We start from the raw sequence: 14,391 nt of genomic DNA on the forward strand, positions 1-14,391 counted from the left end.
GAATTCTTGTGTTTCATGGCCGGTAATCCCAGAGGCTTAGTTATCAAGTTCATGGTTAGTAAAAGGCTAACAGATTCCTGGTTCTTGTATTGCGGCTTTTGAAATTTTGCTCAAGTTCAGAGATTCTACTGACTGCTATGTTTTTCTGTGGCTTTTTGACTTTGCATTTACCTTTCTTTTGTAACCAATTTTTCATCAATAAACAAGGATTGCTTTTCCTACAGTCCAGTGTGGTGGATTTAATCTTATGGTCTCGTTTCTTGAACTGGGATGCAACAGTTGTCCCAAAACTTCTCCCTGTGGTTGAGTGATCGAGGAGTATTTTCTTTTTCTTCTAACAGGAGAACAGCGTGGAGTTTGAGGCCTGCCTTGTTGCTCAGTGCGATGCGTTGATCGATGCCCTCAACAGGAGGAAAGCCCAGCTGCTCTCCCGGGTCAACAAAGAACACGAGCACAAGCTGAAGGTAAGTCTGAGCTGCTATCAATTTTGGCACCTTCCAGAGTTATGGTACAGCAGTTCCCAGAATCCTGCATAACAATTTGGAGGAAGGCATACATTTATTAAACCCATTTTCTGTATGGGTGTGTCATGAATGACTTTTCAATAACTTTAAAGCATAGGTTCTTTTTATTGCAATTTCCAGTTTGAGAGGGTACATCAGATTATAGAAAAACATTTAGACATACAGACATACAGATTCTATGCAACTATATTGGATGTACAACAACTTACAGTTACACTGGACTAACAAACAGACAAAGGAGAATTACATATTCACTCAGCATTCACACCACATGTACATGTATTCATCCTCATGCACCCAAATATTATTATATCCTTTTCTCCCTCCTTGGAGAAAAGGGTTAGGCCAGACCCTGTTTTCCTGCAGCCTGCCAACGCATAGCTCCAAAACTTAATGCCAAAACTTCAAAATGATGAAATGCCGTATCTTCTTTCCCTAAGCACAATGTCAAGGACCAAATTTCTGTTTTCCATACAGCAGAACCTGACTCCCTGCACAAAATCTAAGAATCCAAAAGTGCACTTCTTCCTCTTCCCTTGAGAAAGAAGCCCCAAAGTGACCAGAATCATGCTTTCCCATTGCATATCTGACACTCTCCGAATACACCATCTTTGTCCTTCCCATGGACTTGAGAGGTGGGTGAACCAGACTCCTCAGGTCTGCCACAATTTGAGCATTTTTAAATTGAGTCTTTTATAGGAAAATTCTGCTGATGTAGTCCCACATTTGTAAATTAATGATAGACGTCTTCCATCCTGGTTCCACCTCAGTTTCCTGGCCAGATGTTGACTCTTCTTGATTGGTGTTGACAAACACAAGGCTTGTGTTGACTTCCTTCTTAACATAAGGAATGTGGCAAACATTTCCTTAACTTGAAAGAACCATTGTCACAGTTCTTATAATTGTTTACCTTTTCAGCTGTCATTAGCAACTTTTAATTACAGTCCAGGAAGCAGGTTTAGTCATTGTAGGCCTTGGACTTTTACTGGTGTTTCCAAACTTATTAATTCCATCCATACAGCTTTCCATTGTTCCATTCATACCCACACATAATTTTAAATTCACATTTCTCAAATCTGCCTTTTAAATTTTTGTGACAGGTGGAATAGTGCAAGAAAACTCCATGTTTGTTTCCTTTGCAGAAAAATTTCTCACCAACATATAATGACAATGGAGTATGAGTAGAACATAGCAAAGAAATATTCATGTCATGCTGCAGCATAAAGGAATATTATAATACAGTTTGCAGGTTGATTTTTGGTGGATTTGATTTTTTTCTAAGAATCCCCCAGTGTGATTCTACCTTTTGCAGATTTGATTAATATATGTCCTTTTGAGGATCTCACAACGTAATGGTAACAGATTCCTGTAGTAAATACTTCAGTGGAAGTTAACGATGCTGTAAAACAGCAAGTACAATTGACTTTCACTTAAGTATTTTCTCAAAGAACCTGTTACAATCCTGAGACTAACTGTGCAGCTACACTATAGAATTAATGCAGTTTTGCACTACTTTGACCACCATAGCTCAATGTTATGGAATCCTGGGATTGGTAAATAAGGTGGTATCAAACTGCATTAATTTTATAGTGTAAATGCACTTTCCATGGTCCAATTTTGCAAATTATTTGCAAAGCGGTTGTTGTTGTTATTTACCTACCTCTCTTTACGGCTCAAAGTGGGGCACAACACAGTGAAAACACATCACCTCGAGCCGTGAAGAGAGGTAGGTAAATAGTAAAATACAACACCATAAAATACACACCATAGAATATGCAGTACAAGGATTAAAATGCATACAAATACATATATCAAAATATTAATAGGATGTAAATTAAGGGCCCCTCCCCATATATTTTGAGGTCCATGCATGGTGGCCTCCAAGAATGGCAAGATGAGGTTTAAAGCAATTGGAGGGACAAGCCTTATCAAAGCAATATTGTGTACATACCATAAATATGTACCATAAAATACATAGTTCAGTCATTAAAATGCATACAAATACATATATCAAAATATCAATAGGTTGTAAATTAAAGGCTCCACCCCATATATTTTGAGATCAATGCATGGTGGCCTCCAGGAATGGCAAGATGGGTTTTAAACAATTGGAGAGACAAGCCTGACCAAAACAATATTGCATACATACCATAAATATTTAGAAAGATCAAATGGGTTGGAAATTACGACGACAACAACAACAACACCCAACTGTCCCATTGTTTCTTTGGGATACTTGGGCAGTATATCTACCATAAAATACACAGTGCAGGGATTACAATGCATACAAATATATGTATCAAAATATCAATAGAATGTAAATTAAGGACCCCCCCCCCCCCAATCACATATTGAGGTTCATTAATGAAATTGCAAGCTGGATGGAAAGCAATTAAAGGGACGAGCCTGACCCAAACAATATTCTATATCTGATCACTCCAGGTTTTGATCATCTTCCCATTTGTTGAGTACAGAAAGTATGCCCCCTTCTACACTACCTGATAATCATAGAATCATAGAATCAAAGAGTTGGAAGAGACCTCGTGGGCCATCCAGTCCAACCCCATTCTGCCAAGAAGCAGGAATATTGCATTCAAATCACCCCTGACAGATGGCCATCCAGCCTCTGTTTAAAAGCTTCCAAAGAAGGAGCCTCCACCACACTCCGGGGCAGAGAGTTCCACTGCTGAACAGCTCTCACAGTCAGGAAGTTCTTCCTCATGTTCAGATGGAATCTCCTCTCTTGTAGTTTGAAGCCATTGTTCCATTGTGTCCTAGTCTCCAGGGAAGCAGAAAACAAGCTTGCTCCCTCCTCCTCCCTGTGGCTTCCTCTCACATATTTATACATGGCTATCATATCTCCTCTCAGCCTTCTCTTCTTCAGGCTAAACATGCCCAGTTCCCTGAGCCGCTCCTCATAGGGCTTGTTCTCCAGACCCTTGATCATTTTAGTCGCCCTCCTCTGGACACATTCCAGCTTGTCAATATCTCTCTTGAATCCAGGTAATCAAAGCAGAAAGTCCACATTATCTGATTGAACTGGATTATCATAGTACCCTTCCTCACAGCCACATAACCCAGAATATCAGGACAGGTAATCCACAATATCTGCTTTGAACTGGAATACCCAAGTCCACACTGCCACATAATCCAGTTCAGTGTGGATTTTGTGCAGCTGTGTGGAAGGGGTCTCAATCTGCATTGCTATGTAATCCAATTCAAAGCAGATCATGTGGATTTTATATGGGGACCTTGCTGGGTTTTGCAATCTTGCCACAACTCCCTCCCTTGGAATCGACCAGCCAGAACAGGAAGCGAATTGTGATGCAGAAGGGGAGATGCATTCAGAGAAGGTGCCCTGGGTCGCTTGCAGAGAAAGGACCCAGGGGTTGCTAAGGCCAACAGTTGCCATAGGAACAGCTGGGGATAGAGGGAGGGGGGTCCGGGTGGGCTGTGCGTGCCATGGACCATCATCCGGAGTGACCTTGGAGGGAGGGAAGGATGCCGAGATGAAGGCTGCTGACAGATTCCCGATGGAAGGAGGTTATGATGATTGGGGCTGGAAATACACCCAACATAGGGGTGTGTGGATGTGCCAATGGTGCCTTTCCAAGCAGAGCAAAAGGGCAGGAGAGCTGCTCCGAAATGGGTCAGCCGGACCCAGAGGTCTTTTCTCCAGGATGGGGAAAAAGACTGCAGCAAAATGCTTTCTGGTCCACTTAACCCAAATGCAGCTGATCTGCTCTGCAGAAGGCAGCTTTAGCAGGAGAGTTCTTTGCCTCCTTTTTTCCAGCCTGGGGCTCTCTTCCTGTTGCCCTGACCTTCCATTAGACTTTGATTTGCATGGCCTAACGTAAGAGTTAGAAGGGACCCCTAGGGAACATCCAAAGCAACCCCTTACTGGCGTGTTGGTGGTTTCCGGTCTGTATGGCCAATGTGTTCCAGCAGCATTTCCTCCTGATGTTTTGCCTGCATCTGTGGGTAATTTCACTTTCAGAGGATCTGATGGTGGCAAAGCCCTGTTTACGCAGATGCCCTCACTATGGACTATGCAATCTTCTCAATGCCCTTCCAGACAGCCATTTTAATGTATTGTCGAAGGCTTTCATGGCCGGAATCACTGGGTTGTTGTAGGTTTTTTTGGGCTATATGGAGATGTTCTAGAGGCATTCTCTCCTGACGTTTCGCCTGCATCTATGGCAAGCACCCTCACTACCTCTGTGGATGTGGCTCTTAATGAGACATGCCGCATTATCACAAGCAGACTGTGCCCTGCACCACTGGAGAAATTACACTGTTTAGCCGGTATTGCACCACCTGACATCTGCCGGGGAGTAGCAACCAATAGTGAAAGGACCAAGGCAATGGCATCTCCGGCCCATCCTCTGTTCGGGTATCAGCCAGCACGCCAACAACTTAAATCAACAAATAGTTTTCTAAGATCTACAGAGAAACTCTCTGGAACACCTCAGCAAGTGAGAGTCCAAAAGTGGCAGGCTCAAACCCAGAACCTCTACCCATGGCTGATGCTAAGAGACTCCCTCCTGGGCACACAGAAGACTGAACAAACTGTGCTTGGGCACCACGAGATGCAGAGCCAACCTTAAGAAATGGGGCCACAAAGTGGAGTCCATGACATGCGAGTGTGGAGAAGAGCAAACCTGTGTCATCGCGCCTGGGGGCTATAATTCTTAATGAAGGAGGCATGGACGTGGCATCTTTCCCCAGGGGATTGCTTCTTGCCCTCCTATAGGAAATTGGAACTCTCAAAACCCAAAACACTGTAAATAACTCAAAATAAGTTTTATTGACCATAAAGAGTTGTTTCTTTAAAGCAATGAGCTGGAAACTTCAGAGGGGTGAAGGAAAATATACGTTACAGTTTCAGTTAGTCCTGGGTCCAAGGTGTTTGAAGCTGAGAAGCCTTTCCAAGTTTCCTCTTTCCTCCATGGCTGTGAATGCCAGAGCAAACCACAACCCCAGTTCAGATGGCCTATGTTTGAAGACTCAGGATCTTCGTCTGGTGCCAAAAGAACCGGTTTGAAGGCGCTTGAGACTTCCAACGTCGTTCAGGTTGGTCTGAACATGAAGCACAAGCCTCAAGGGTAAAAAACCTCAGAACAGGTGCTGAGAGGTAATTTAAATCAGGGTCTTTTAGAGTCAAGTCTCTTACTCACGTCCATCTGGTAGAAACTCTGATGGCAGAATGAAAAGAAAGGAAGCACTCACCTCCTGCAGGAAGAGGTGGAGGCAAACAGTACTATAAGTAACCAATCCATACAACTATACATAAGCAGGGTAAAAAGGCAGGATTAAGCATGATACAACAATGCCTCTAGAACATGGCCCTATAGCCCTATAGCACCACAATTCAAGAGAGATATTGACAAGCTGGAATGTGTCCAGAGGAGGGCGACTAAAATGATCAAGGGTCTGGAGAACAAGCCCTATGAGGAGTGGCTTAGGGAACTGGGCATGTTTAGCCTGAAGAAGAGAAGGCTGAGAGGAGATATGATAGCAATGTATAAATATGTGAGAGGAAGCCACAGGGAGGAGGGAGCAAGCTTGTTTTCTGCTTCCTTGGAGACTAGGACGCGGAACAATGGCTTCAAACTACAAGAGAGGAGATTCCATCTGAACATTAGGAAGAACTTCCTGACTATGAGAGCCGTTCAGCAGTGGAACTCTCTGCCCCGGAGTGTGGTGGAGGCTCCTTCTTTGGAAGCTTTTAAGCAGAGGCTGGATGGCCATTTGTCAGGGGTGATTTGAATGCAATATTCCTGCTTCTTGGCAGAATGGGGTTGGACTGGATGGCCCATGAGGTCTCTTCCAACTCTTTGATTCTATGATTCTATGATAGAATCCTAGAGTTGGAAGAGGCCCCAAAGGCCATCTAGTCCAACCCCTTTCTGTCCTGTCTTGCTTCTTGGGAAGGGGTTGGACTGGAAGGCCCATGAGGTCTCTTCCAATGTAATGATAACATCTATATAAATAAAAATTTAATGTTCAGTTCCTGTGGGTTTTTTCGGGCTATATGGCCATGTTCTAGAGGCATTTCTCCTGACGTTTCGCCTGCATCTATGGCAAGCGTCCTCAGAGGTAGTGAGGTCCTCACCTCTGAGGATGCTTGCCATAGATGCAGGCGAAACGTCAGGAGAAATGCCTCTAGAACATGGCCATATAGCCCGAAAAAACCCACAAGAATTGAGTGATTCCAGCCACGAAAGCCTTCGACAATACATGATACAACAATTTAAATCTTGCAACTAACAGTTCTACACATAGGTAGCGCCACTCGTGCCATCACAAAACCACATACCCCCTATTACGATGCAACCTGGGCCCTCCTACATGCACAATAGAGGACGTTCATATAGCAACACCAGAGGAACTCCAAGTGGCCATCTATTGGTCAAAGGACATTTAATCGAATACTAAGTTTGAAACTTTGTGTTTTGTTTGTTCGATTGTTTGTTTAAAATGCAATACAACTGTTTGGTTCGCTTCTAACACGATCAATAAATTCCTCACCCAGAGTGGTTTGGAGACTTCATAAGGGAGGTAATGTAGTAAACCTGTTCCCAGTTTGAATACCATTGTTTTTAACCAAAGGTTCATTTTCAGAGTCCAGGCTCTTGTTCTCCAAACCACCTAATTGTCCTAATTGTACCAAATCCACTCTGTATTTTAGTCCAAACTTTGAAGTGCAAATTTTAAAGAAGGCCATTCAAAGTGCTGAGCTCTGTTGGTGTTGCCCACTTGCTTCAGACCTTCAGGACTAGAACCTTGATGTATTGTCGAAGGCTTTCATGGCCGGAATCACTGGGTTGTTGTAGGTTTTTTCGGGCTATATGGCTATGTTCTAGAGGCATTTTCTCCTGACGTTTCGTCTGCATTTATGCCAAGCATCCTCAGAGATTGTGAGGTCTGTTGGAACTAGGAAAATTGGTTTATATATCTGTGGAATGACCAGGATGGGGCAAAGAACTCTTGTCTGTTGGAGCTAGGTCTGAATGTTTCAACTGACCACCTTGATGAGCATTTGATGGCCTGGCAGTGCCTGGGGCAATCTTTTGTAGAGAAGTGAATAGATGTCCCTGTTTGCTACAGATGAAAATGCCTCTAGAACATGGCCATGTAGCTCGAAAAAACCTACAACAACCTAGAACCTTGATGCGTTTTAGAGAAAACAACAGCCACGGTTTTCAGAATCTAGAATTCTCCCATCTGGTTCAAGAGGGGCAGCACATGGAATTTCAAAAGCCCCCCACAAACGTCTCAGGGATTGTGAATATTTAGATCAGCCTGATTACAAGAAGGAGATGGATGGGCCTGGTTGATGAAGAATCAATCTTCAGTGTGGCAGTAGGAAGGAGAAACAGCTGACTTTGCAAAGCCGATAATGAGCTTTGGGGTCTCTTAAAGGGGTTGGGTGGCAGTTGACTTTCCTTCAGCATTTATTTGCACAATATTGATAATGCAGATTGCTTTTCTGTCTCCTCTGGGTCAATAAGTTGGGCAAGATCTGAAAATGTTGAGGATTTAGAAACATAAGAGTCATAGAATCCTAGAGTTGGAAGAGGCCCCAAAGGCCATCTAGTCCAACCCCTTTCTGTCCTGTCTTGCTTCTTGGGAAGGGGTTGGACTGGAAGGCCCACGAGGTCTCTTCCAATGTAATGATTACATCTATATAAATAAAAATGTAATAGGTTCTTGTGGGTTTTTTCAGGCTATAGAGCCATGTTCTAGAGGCATTTCTCCTGACGTTTCGCCTGCATCTATGGCAAGCATCCTCAGAGGTTGAGAAGGTCTGTTGGAAGTAGGAAAAATGGGTTTATATATCTGTGGAATGGCTGGGGTGGGGCAAGGAGCTCTTCCCTGCTGCAGTTAGGTGTGAATGTTTAGCTGATCACCTTCATTAGCATTTGAAGGCCTGCCTGAGCCTGGGAAAATCTGTTGCTGGGAGGTGTTAATCTGTGCCTGGTTTTTTCCTCTCTGTTGTTTAGCTGTTATAATTTTAGAGTTTTTTAATACTGGTAGCCAGATTTTGTTCATTTTCATGGTCTCTTCCTTTCTGTTGAAATTGTCCACATGCTTGTGGATTTCAATGGCTTCTCTGTGTAGTCTGACATGGTGGTTGTGAGAGTGGTCCAGCATTTCTGTGTTCTCACATAATATGCTGTGTCCAGGCTGGTTCATCAGGTGCTCTGCTATGGCTGACTTCTCTGGTTGAAGTAAACAACAGCTAAACAACAGAGAGGAAAAAACCAGGCACAGATTAACACCTCCCAGCAACAGATTTTCCCAGACTCAGGCAGGCCTTCAAATGCTAATGAAGGTGATCAGCTAAACATTCACACCTAACTGCAGCAGGGAAGAGCTCCTTGCCCCACCCCAGCCATTCCACAGATATATAAACCCATTTTTCGTACTTCCAACAGACCTTCTCAACCTCTGAGGATGCTTGCCATAGATGCAGGCGAAACGTCAGGAGAAATGCCTCTAGAACATGGCTCTATAGCCCGAAAAAACCCACAAGAATTGAGTGATTCCAGCCATGAAAGCCTTCGACAATACAATGTAATGTTGGTTTGTGGAATTAACAGAACTCAAAAACCACTGGACGAATTGCCACCAAATTTGGACACAAGACACCGAACAACCCAATCTATGTCCTTCACTAAAAAAAAAAATGATTTTATCATTTGGGAGTTGTAGTTGCTGGGATTTATAGTTCACCTGCAATCAAAGAGCATTCTGAACTCCACCAACGATGGAAGTGAACCAATGAACAACAACACTATAAATAAACATAATACAAGGGTTGAATGAAAAGTAATGCCTCCACCTTCGTTCTTGGGTTTGGATAGTAATATTTTAATTTATTTATTTATTTATTTGTCGTGTCAGAACAACCAGTCAAATTATATTACATTTCTAACAGAACAAAGCAAACAAGCAGATTACAAAATTTGTGAGTATGAGAGTTGATTAAATGTCCTTTGACCAGTATCTGGCCACTTGGAGTGCCTCTGGTGTTGCTGCAAGAAGGTCCTCCATTGTGCATGTGGCAGGGCTCAGGGTGCATTGCAGCAGGTGGTCAGTGGTTTGCTCTTCTCCACACTCGCATGTCGATGGATTCCACTTTGTAGCCCCATTTCTGAAGGTTGGCTCTGCATCTCGTGGTGCCAGAGCGCAGTCTGTTCAGTGCCTTCCAGGTCGCCCAGTCCTCTGTGTGCCCAGGAGGGAGTCTCTCGTTTGGTATCAGCCATTGGTTGAGGTTCTGGGTTTGAGCCTGCCACTTTTGGACTCTTGCTTGCTGAGGTGTTCCAGCGAGTGTCTCTGTAGATCTTAGAAAACTATTTCTATATTTTAATAATAACAATTGAATAATGACTTGACATGGAGATGCTCAGGATAATGTTTTTAAGGCTCTTGTATGGGTTTTTTTTAAAAAAAATATTCCTATATTGTATGCTAATGTTTTTAACAGTATTTTATGGTTGTTTTATTTGTTATAATTGTTGCCAATTGTGAACCGCTCCGAGTCGCCTCTGGCCTGCGAGGGGTGGTATATAAATGTGATAAATAAATAGAACACAGAAATAATCCTTAGAATGTGCTCTTTTAACTACCACTGTTCACTTTTCAACATAATCACCTACATTTCTGCCAATGATGAACGCTCACCGCCTTATTTGTAACCCTAGGATGGCAGAGACGAGAGGTGCGAGATATCGCAACTGCAATCCTTTAAGGAGATTAAAGGGCTCATCAAACCCATTCCAGAAAATGGGAGCTAATTGAGCAGGTCCTGACAGTCCCGTCATAAGCTACAGATGATTTATTTGAAGCGGTTTGGGGAGGGGTTTTCTGCAACGATGTCCAAAATGTATTATTAATCCTGCCAAATCTACAGGCGCGACGCACTTAAGGCGGCTGTGTGCGGCTGATGACACAGAACTACTGTGTTCAATTGATTGCTCCATCCAGATGTTGTGGCAGAATCCGTTGCATAAACCCCAGAATCCTTTTGCAGCCTTATACACATCCCTTATCCTTTCTTACTTGCTTTACTTACTTACTTAGGCGATCCCTCATAGCTCGAGGATGATTGTCGTCCAGATTTGGTGTTTTGGTGGCGGGTCCATAGGTGGCTGTGGAGCCCTATTCTTGACCTGCATGTTCTCCCGCAATGAGGACATCGGTTTCCAGACAGAAGGCGGTCTCAGTCAAGGTTGGCTTGACGTGTCTTCCTCTTGGCAGATTTCTCCCTTTCACCCTCCATTCGTGCCTCTTTGAATTCTGCAGCACTGCTGGTCACAGCTGACCTCCAGTTAGAGCACTCCACGTGTTCTCCCACAGTGAGGACATCGGTTTCCAGGCGGAAGGTGGTCTCAGTCAAGGTTAGCTTGACATGCCTTCCTCTTGGCACGTTTCTCCCTTTTGTCCTCCATTCGTGCCTCTTCGAATTCTGCAGCACTGCTGGTCACAGCTGACCTCCAGTTAGAGAACTCTGCATGTTCTTCCACAGTGAGGATATCCGTTTCCAGATGGAATGCGATCCTGGTCAGGGTTGGCTTGACATGACTTCCTCTTGGCACATTTCTCCCTTTCACCCTCCATTCATGCCTCTTCGAATTCTGCAGCACTGCTGGTCACAGCTGACCTCCAGTTAGAGCACTCCGCATGTTCTCCCACAGTGAGGACATCGGTTTCCAGGTAGAAGGCGGTCCTGGTCAGGGTTGGCTTGATGTGCCTTCCTCTTGGCACGTTTCTCCCTTTCGCCCTCCATTCGTGCCTCTTCGAATTTTGCAGCAGTGCTGGTCACAGCTGACCTCCAGTTACAGCACTCCACATGTTCTCCTGCAGTGAGGGCATCGGTTTCCAGGCGGAAGGTAGTCTCAGTCAGGGTTGGCATGACGTGCTTTCCTCTTGGCACGTTCCTCCCTTTCGCCCTCCATTCGTGCCTCTTTGAATTCTGCAGCACTGCTGGTCACAGCTGACCTCCAGTTAGAGCACTACACATGTTCTCCCGCAGTGAGGACATCAATTTCCAGGCGGAAGGTGGTCTCAGTCAAGGTTGGCTTGACGTGCCTTCCTCTTGGCACGTTCCTCCCTTTCACCCTCCATTCATGCCTCTTCAAATTCTGCAGCAGTGCTGGTCACAGCTGACCTCCAGTTAGAGCACCCTGCATGTTCTCCTGCAGAGAGGACATCGGTTTCCAGACGGAAGGTGGCTTGACATGCCTTCCTCTTGGCACATTTCTCCCTTTCGCCTTCAATTCGTGCCTCTTCGAATTCTGCAGCACTGCTGGTCACAGCTGACCTCCAGTTAGAGCGCTCAAGGGCCAGGGCTTCCCATTTCTTGGTGTCTGATACACAATCCTCTATGGAAGCAGCAGATATTTGTTCAAGCAACAGTCTAGAGAGTTTGGAGAAGAGAAAGTTGAAAAGAGACATGAGACCTGGCATCATAAATTAGTTAAATTAGCCTCACTGCATAAGCGGTACCTACATTTCCTACTTGACAGACGCAAATGACTTTTGGGCTGCAGAGGTTGACAGCAAGCTAGACAAATGGCTGGAATCTCACTCCAACCTGGGCTGGCTTCGAACTCATGACCTCTTGGTCAGTAGTGATTTTAATGCAGCCGACTCCCAAAGAGCTGCACCACAACCCGGTATATGGGGTTATATGGTTGTGTGGAAGGGCCCATAGGGGAAAAAAACCCTATGCAATGTGATAGTAAAGAAATCCATAGGCATGTTCTTAAAAGAATAGGAACATTGTATGACTTTTATGTGCTGTGGCGGCAAATGTGATGTGGCGGCAAAAAAAGCCAATGGGATTTTGGCCTGCATCAATAGGAGCATAGTGTCTAGGTCCAGGGAAGTAATGCTACCCATGCTCTATTCTGTTTTGTTTAGACCACACCTGGAATATTGTGTCCAATTCTGGGCACCACAATTCAAGAGAGATATTGACAAGCTGGAATGTGTTCAGAGGAGGGTGACTAAAATGATCAAGGGTCTGGAGAACAAGCCCTATGAGGAGCGGCTTAAGGACCTGGGCATGTTTAGCCTGAAGAAGAGAAGACTGAGAGAAGATATGATAGCCATGTATAAATATGTGAGAGGAAGCCACAGAGAGGAGGAGGGAGCAAGCTTGTTTTCTGCTTCCTTGGAGACTAGGACGCAATGGAACAATGGCTTCAAACTACAAGAGAGGAGATTCCATCTGAACATGAGGAAGAACTTCCTGACTGTGAGAGCCGTTCAGCAGTGGAACTCTCTGCCCCGGAGTGTGGTGGAGGTTCCTTCTTGGGAAGCTTTTAAACAGAGGCTGGATGGCCATCTGTCAGGGGTGATTTGAATGCAATATTCCTGCTTCTTGGCAGAAAGGGGTTGGACTGGATGGCCCATGAGGTCTCTTCCAACTCTTTGATTCTATGATTCTATGATTATCAAAAGAAAAGAAAAACAATGACGTTCTGGAAGCTACAATAATTCCAGCCGGATGCATTTGTGGGAAAGTATGGATGGACGTCCATCGGGAGGGCTTGGATTGTGTCTTCCTCCAAGGCCTGATCAGGTTGGACTGGATGGCCTTCAGGGATCCCTTGTGGAATATAACCTGCTTAGGTGCCTGGTGGAGACTCCTTCTTTGGAGGTTTTTAAGCAGAGCCTATTGGGAGGGCTTGGATTGTGTCTTCTTCCTGCTTGGCATGAGGAGGTCAGACTGGATGGCCCTTGGGGTCCCCTCCAACTGTAGGATTCTCTTTGTTCGAGCAGCCACCTCCCTCCCATTGGCCTCCCATCTGCACAGGCCAAGATTACGAGCTGCCTGGGCTGACTTTCCCGTGTCCTTGGAGCTCTCTCCTTAATGCACCTGTGATAAAGCGGCTGCCGCTCTGTGATTTATCCATCCACGGAGGGGCCGGGGGTGCCGTGGCAGATGGCAGCCCCTTCCATAATAATAATATGCTGAAAGCGTCGGCCCGGGAGCCGAGGAGCCAGAGATTTCATTATCTGGAGAGAGCAGGACCCTCTGCTTAAGCTGCAAAGAAGATCAGGAGATAAAAGATTTATGTGGCATGCCCCCCTCCTCCTCTTCCCATATTATTTTGTGCTTTTCGGCTCATCGTCTGCAAGAGGCTTCCTTCTGGCAAAGGAAGGAGGAGACCCTCCAAGCCAGTACTCCAGAGGACACGAGCAGGATTCAAAACGATCTTGACAGATTAGAGAGATGAAGGGCCAAAACTAACAAAATGAAGTTCAACAGGGACAAATGCAAGATACTCCACTTTGGCAGAAAAAATGAAATGCAAAGAGACAGAATGGGGGATGATGAGGCCTGGCTCGAGAGCAGTACGTGTGAAAAAGATCTTGGAGTCCTCGTGGACAACAAGTTAAACATGAGCCAGGAATGTCATGTGGCGGCAAAAAAAACCAATGGGATTTTGGCCTGCATCAATAGGAGCATAGTGTCTAGATCCAGGGAAGTCATGCTCCCCATGCTCTATTCTGCCTTGGTTAGACCACACCTGGAATATTGTGTCCAATTCTGGGCACCACAATTCAAAAGAGATGTTGACAAGCTGGAATGTGTCCAGAGGAGGGCGACTAAAATGATCAAGGGTCTGGAGAACAAGCCCTATGAGGAGCGGCTTAAGGAGCTGGGCATGTTTAGCCTGAAGAAGAGAAGGCTGAGAAGATATATGATAGCCATGTATAAATATGTGAGAGGAAGCCACAAGGAGGAGGGAGCAAGCTTGTTTTCTTCTGCCCTGGAGACTAGGAGGCAATGGAACAATGGCTTCAAACTACAAGAAAGGAGATTCCATCTGAACATGAGGAAGAACTT

General features: G+C 44.9%; 1 protein-coding gene across 7 annotated transcripts in view; it reads left to right on the forward strand.

Moving 5' to 3' along the window:
- The window catches only part of TRIM9 (tripartite motif containing 9), a 72,405-nt gene that overhangs the window by 24,905 nt on the left and 33,109 nt on the right, over window positions 1-14,391 (forward strand). For all 7 annotated transcript variants that reach the window (XM_060753053.2, XM_060753098.2, XM_060753062.2 and 4 more), the window contains exon 3: window positions 342-464. In XM_060753053.2, the coding sequence (XP_060609036.1) occupies window positions 342-464 (123 nt within the window). The remainder of the gene's footprint in view (window positions 1-341; window positions 465-14,391) is intronic.

Source organism: Anolis sagrei, chromosome 1 (assembly GCF_037176765.1).
Source record: "Anolis sagrei isolate rAnoSag1 chromosome 1, rAnoSag1.mat, whole genome shotgun sequence".
Lineage (NCBI taxonomy): Eukaryota > Metazoa > Chordata > Lepidosauria > Squamata > Dactyloidae > Anolis > Anolis sagrei.